The sequence below is a fragment of the Choristoneura fumiferana genome, chromosome Z, assembly GCF_025370935.1.
Source record: "Choristoneura fumiferana chromosome Z, NRCan_CFum_1, whole genome shotgun sequence".
Lineage (NCBI taxonomy): Eukaryota > Metazoa > Arthropoda > Insecta > Lepidoptera > Tortricidae > Choristoneura > Choristoneura fumiferana.
In genome coordinates, this window is record NC_133472.1 from 3,537,059 (window position 1) to 3,542,732 (window position 5,674).

General features: G+C 39.1%; 1 protein-coding gene across 1 annotated transcript; it reads left to right on the forward strand.

Annotated features, from left to right (window-relative positions):
* The first annotated feature begins 1,090 nt into the window (after positions 1 to 1,090).
* On the forward strand, positions 1,091 to 5,665 carry LOC141437206 (kynurenine aminotransferase-like). Its single transcript, XM_074100492.1, has 6 exons — positions 1,091 to 1,100; positions 1,886 to 1,995; positions 2,524 to 2,767; positions 4,260 to 4,426; positions 5,065 to 5,251; positions 5,430 to 5,665. The coding sequence occupies exons 2-6, from the start codon at positions 1,948 to 1,950 to the stop codon at positions 5,663 to 5,665; spliced, it is 882 nt and encodes a 293-aa protein (XP_073956593.1). The 5' UTR covers positions 1,091 to 1,100; positions 1,886 to 1,947.
* Positions 5,666 to 5,674: the final 9 nt, after the last annotated feature.

Here is a 5,674-nt window from a genome sequence, read left to right on the forward strand (position 1 = left end):
ATTAGATGTCATGTCATAATATCAGCAATCCATAAGTTGTTCCATTCTACTGACTTCATTACTGATAATCCTGACCTTTAAGTCTGACCTCATGAAGTCATGAAGCACCTACTTCCTACAAGTTATCTTACTAAATGTTGACTCTATTATCATTATCACAGGTTAGGAAATGAATTACGTCACAGTTCTGGCGTTTGTGATACACTAAATTGTACAGTGTCACAAGGAGTCCTAAAAATTAACAAAAACCTTAATTTAAGTAATGGTAAAGTATAGGTGTATATTAATATTATGAAGAGAGAAACCCTCTAAAGAAATCAACCCTCAATGCGTTTGTAGTGTGTACAAGCATTTTAAATTAGACTTCTCTTGTTAAGTTAGTACCTACTATAACTACATACATAAAATCGCGCCTCTTTCCCAATGGGGTAGGCAGAGACTACATCCTTCCACTTGCTACGATTCTGGCATACAAGTCTCGCTTCCTCTACATTCATCAATCTTTTCATGCATGCACGTCGGTTTAGAGTACCTACTCCTGACCCGACTATACTACTTATAAGCGTAAAACAAAGTAAAAAAAAATGTCATTGTCTAATTAAATAAATATTGCATTGTCTAATTGATATATATTACTAGCTGTTGCCCCCGACTCCGTCCGCGTAGAAGTATGTAAAATAGTTTACATCCTATTCTCAGACCTACCGAATATACACAAAAAAAAACATTAAAATCGGTCAAGCCGTTTCGGAGGAGTTTGGTCACAAACATTGTGACCGAGAACTTTATATATTCGATTTATTTATTATATATTTCTATATCCCGACAAACGATTCCCGCCGTATCACCCAACGTTCAATCCGATCTAAAATCAAAACATACCTTCTATATAAATAATTTGAGGTTTAAACAGGTATCGTGGTTTAAGTTTAAGTATTGTTTTCACCTTTAAATTTTTGAGGTCTATTTGTTTCAGGGTCACCCGAGACTGGTGCAGGCGCTGTCGAAACTGTACTCGCCTTTGATTGGTCGACAGATCGCCCGAACAATGAAGTGTTGGTCACCACTGGTGCTTACGAAGCCCTATGCCGCCATATTGGGTAAGCAGGTTACCTGTCGTATTTAGATCACTTGGTATGACTTAGATACGCATTCACTGCCGGCAACGCATATATGCGTTTCGTTAGTTTCACCCAGTGTCTTGAACGCAGAATCGCGTTCATATATAAATAGCATTAAGCGACTTAAATATTGTATTTTCTACCAGGAATGCTCTATGAAACATTAGCGAGCGAAACATTATTAATGGTGTTTGGTTAGAAAAATATAAGCCATTGTTTAGGCAGGATCCACAATAGCAAACATCGGTATAAGTAAAGAACGCAGACACTTGTTACAGTAACGCCCGGTTCATTTATCTGTCGTGTTGTGTCGTGATGCTCTTTGTCTCTCTCTCTCTCTCTCTCTCTCCTATGCTTGTGATGCGACACAACACATGCCGTCACAACACACTGCATCAGATAAAAATGTATGAAACCGATACAGTTCTGATGCGTCACGACACAACACGACAGATAAACCGTGAACCGGGCTTAAGGCGAGGCTAATCCGGTCGTATCCTCTTGTATGATTACGTTTTGCCGATACTTCCCAAAAGACGGAGCCCGCATTGAAGTACATACCTATTTTGCTGAATGATGAGATGACCAAGTGATACGGACTGATCGCCGAATCTCGCATTCATCGGAAACAAGATGAAGACACTGAGAATTGTCGCCTAGATCTAGATCAAACTAAATATAAGTAGTCCGGCTATAATGCGGTGTATGAATATGTTTATTTGAATAGATTAATAGCCTTGAGTCTTCATTTCTTGCCATTTTAGGTCACGTGGAAGAAGGTGACGAGGTGATAGTCATCGAACCATTTTTCGATTGCTACAACTTCATGATCAAAATGACGGGCGGCGTCGCTAAATTCATAGCTTTGAAACCTGTAAGTTTTTTTTTTCTTATGTAGCTTTAGTCCAACCTTGTCTCAGGGAGCCATAGCATGGCACGATGTCCGACAGATACTATTCTGATCTGATGCGATTTTAGACCGCTTCGCTAATCGTCAGATATCGTCGTTTGTTTAACAGATGCGATTAGTTCGACCACTTTATTGCCATATTTGTTTTTGGCCAGATACTTTATTTAGGTTAAGAGTAACAATACGAATAAAGGTTTTGATGAAAATCGTTTGTTGTCACATTTCTTACGGTGAAAGCATCTGGGAAAATAATTAATCTGACGATAAGCTAAGCTTGTTAAAATTGAAACTAACTATAAAAATCGGACCCAAACTGCATCTGACCAAAAACGTATCTGATGTATATCGTAATACCCCGACATTGTACTTATCGAGGAACGCACCGGGATACCTATTTATTGTGAAAAGGTTGTACTGTTGTTTCCTCTTATGTTTTAGCTCTGGGCACCATTTCACTATTTGGATTATACATTTTGCAATTATTTTTTACAGAACAAAACTTCAGGCGTCATTTCTTCCGCTGACTGGGTACTGGACGAAGCAGAATTGACCAGTCTTTTCGGCCCAAAGACAAAGATGCTGATTCTCAATACGCCGCACAATCCGCTAGGGAAAGTGTTTGATAGGAGAGAGTTGGAGTTCATAGCGAACTTGTGCAAGAAACACAATGTGCTGTGCTTGTCGGACGAGGTTTATGAATGGATGGTGTATGAGCCACACAAGCATATCAGGATTGGTGAGTTGAAATTTAGTTTTAGGCATTTTCCGGAAATCTTGGTATCCGTCAGATGTATGTTTTTGGTCAGATGCTGTTTGGATCAGATTCGTTATCGTCATTTACAATACCTACAAGGTGTTTACAAATTCTTCCGGAATATTTTAGTAGGGTTTATTTGACTGAACGTAAATAGTTTTAAATTGTGATTAACCCTTTTCCAGGCCCCGCGAATTTAGATGTGCTACCATGAAATAAATCATGGTTTTGTGTTGTTTACCTATGAAGGATTAATTTAAAAATGAAAAATATTTTTAACGAATTTAAACGATTTGTACCATATTATATTGCATACCTAGCAAGGTCGAATATTTGTGTACATTTATGTGGTTGCTATATGCACTGTGCCTGGAAAAGGGTTAACAAATGTTTCCATACATTAATGTTCACACTGTATCCGATGATAAACCTGTATATGGGTGTTTAGTCAACCTAATACCCCCTGAAATATTCTAGAAGAATTTAAACAAACCCTATACATAGTATCTCTGACCATAAGGCTTTAAATTCAAGGTTCGATTCCACTCCCATAAATGTATTAATCAGTTTAGCTAATCGTCAGATGTGTATCCGTAAGACACGTTTATTGACAGATATCTTGTTCCGACATCATTTATTCGTTTTGTTATTTCTACACGAACTTTTTTGTCGCTATTACAAAGTAGCTATTTGACGAAAAACAATCTGGTTGGGTAAATACTGCCGTTACACGAAAAAACATCTGTCATTTTTCTTAGAAATTTTCAGACTCAAAAAGGCGCACGGTTTCGAGACAAATTGACAGATTATATTTTTTTCCTTATGGCAGCAGAATAATTGACCTGAATATTAGCGAATCTGATTAATATAGTAACTGATGCTTATCTGACGGATATCGTGGTATCCCGGTCCTAGTAAAGTAAGGTACAGGTCGATTCACGATAGAGAGCTGGCACGAATGGATTTTTGAATGAGTGAATGAAAGTATCTGTGTGCTATCTATATATTTGAATACACTTCACATAAGTATAAAAATGCATCTGTCATCTTCCTACACAAGTGTCTAAGTGACATTATTTTCGTCAATCCATTCCTGCCAGCTCTTGTGAACCGACCGGTACTGTACGACTCATTGAACAGAAAGCCATCTTTCATACGATTTGGCACTGATCAGTGTAAAAGCTGTCTTTTTCTATTTATATCGATGTCGTAATCGTAATTGATATTACTTGAGACAAAAGATTTCCTCTCTAATTTAAATTAGTTTATTTATTTATTTTCTAATTTATTTTTTGTTTTTCTCTATTTTTGTTTGTTGAAAGATTTTCTCTGTGTACCTTTTTTCTGTATCGCTGACTATTTCTGGTGTACAATAAAGAGTCATTGTATTGTATTATATTGTAAAAGAGGCCAGAATGCAAGGTTTTTTTTTCCTTCCGCGCTCGAAAGGCTAACCGGGTTTATAACTTCGCAGCGACGCTGCCCGACATGTGGGAACGCACGATCACCATAGGCTCTGCCGGGAAGACGTTCTCGGTGACCGGCTGGAAGATCGGCTGGGCTTACGGCCCCGCCAACCTGATGCGTAACCTTCAAGTCGTGCATCAGAACTGCGTGTATACTTGCTGCACACCCGTACAGGTGAGACAGGGTGATAGAAGAGCGTATCAGAGAGACAGAGATATTTGGATTGATAAAATATACTTACCTAAAGGTCTACTCATTACACCGTATCATATGTCTTAAGGGCGGTAAATAAGGAATTACGAACGAGTCTATTAGAAGCCCGAAGTCGAAGACTGAGGGCTTTCATGAGTCGATGTTCGTAATTCTAGTACCGCCCGTGCGACATACAATGTTTTTCATCACATTTGCGAGTAAAATTGTATATTTGTAAAAGAAAAACTAATATTTTTTCAAAAATTGCCGAAACTGCGCTCTTGGCAGCATTGCAATGTATATTGTAACTTATTACTAAACAATATGGTTGAATTTCCAAATCAATACATGTGGTCGCTAAATTTCCTCTACCTTATTAAGGGTTAAGCCACGTACGATCATATACGGTACTGGCGGCAAATAATCGCGGAAGTAACGCAGCGTGCTCGCCGCGTGCACGCTCCGCCGAGAAACCGCCGGCAAAAACGCTGGTGTGCACAAGCTAAGATTCGAATGAGAAAGAAAAAGAACACTGATCTTTTGTTTTGAGTTCCGGACGCTATAGCAAACTAGTTTGTGTACTTGGTTTAAAAAACGAACTGCAACATAACTGTTTATAGGAAGCTGTGGCCCGCTCTTTGGAAGTAGAGATCGGTCGTTTCGAGACACCAGAGTGCTACATGTCATCGCTGGCGCGAGAGCTTCTGCCCAAGAGGGATTTCCTCGTCAACTTGTTGAAGAACAACGGCTTCAAGCCCACCATACCCGATGGGGGGTACTTCGTGGTCGCGGATTGGACTGCTCTTGGTAAATTATACTAGTTCCTATAAGTGCACGCACATCTTGATACAGCGGAGAGTCGACATAGCCAATATAGGCTTGATTCTTATATATTTATAATTAGTCGGTCAATTACATTAAAAAACATTACATTTTTTATTGATAAATAAAATAAATAAATATTAATATGTATTTGTTGCCACAGCAAACAAGGTGGACATGTCCGGTGAAACCGACAAGTACAAAGACCTGCGGTTTACCAAAGCGTTTGCGAAGCAAGCCAGCGTGATGGCGATCCCTCCCAGCGTGTTCTACTCGGACGAGCACAAAAACCTCGGCGAGAACTACGCCAGGTTCTGTTTTATAAAGGTGAGGGAACGCCAATGCGGGCTTCTGATGAAATGGTCCGTGTTTGATCGATGTATCTGGGGTAAAAACTGACAAGTAAAG

Coding starts and splice junctions, on each gene's coding strand:
- LOC141437206 (XM_074100492.1), top strand. CDS start 1,948: ATGATCAAAATGACGGGCGGCGTCGCTAAATTCATAGCTTTGAAACCT. Junction 2,768..4,259: donor ACACAAGCATATCAGGATTG/GTGAGTTGAAAT, acceptor ATAACTTCGCAG/CGACGCTGCCCGACATGTGG. Junction 4,427..5,064: donor CTTGCTGCACACCCGTACAG/GTGAGACAGGGT, acceptor AACTGTTTATAG/GAAGCTGTGGCCCGCTCTTT.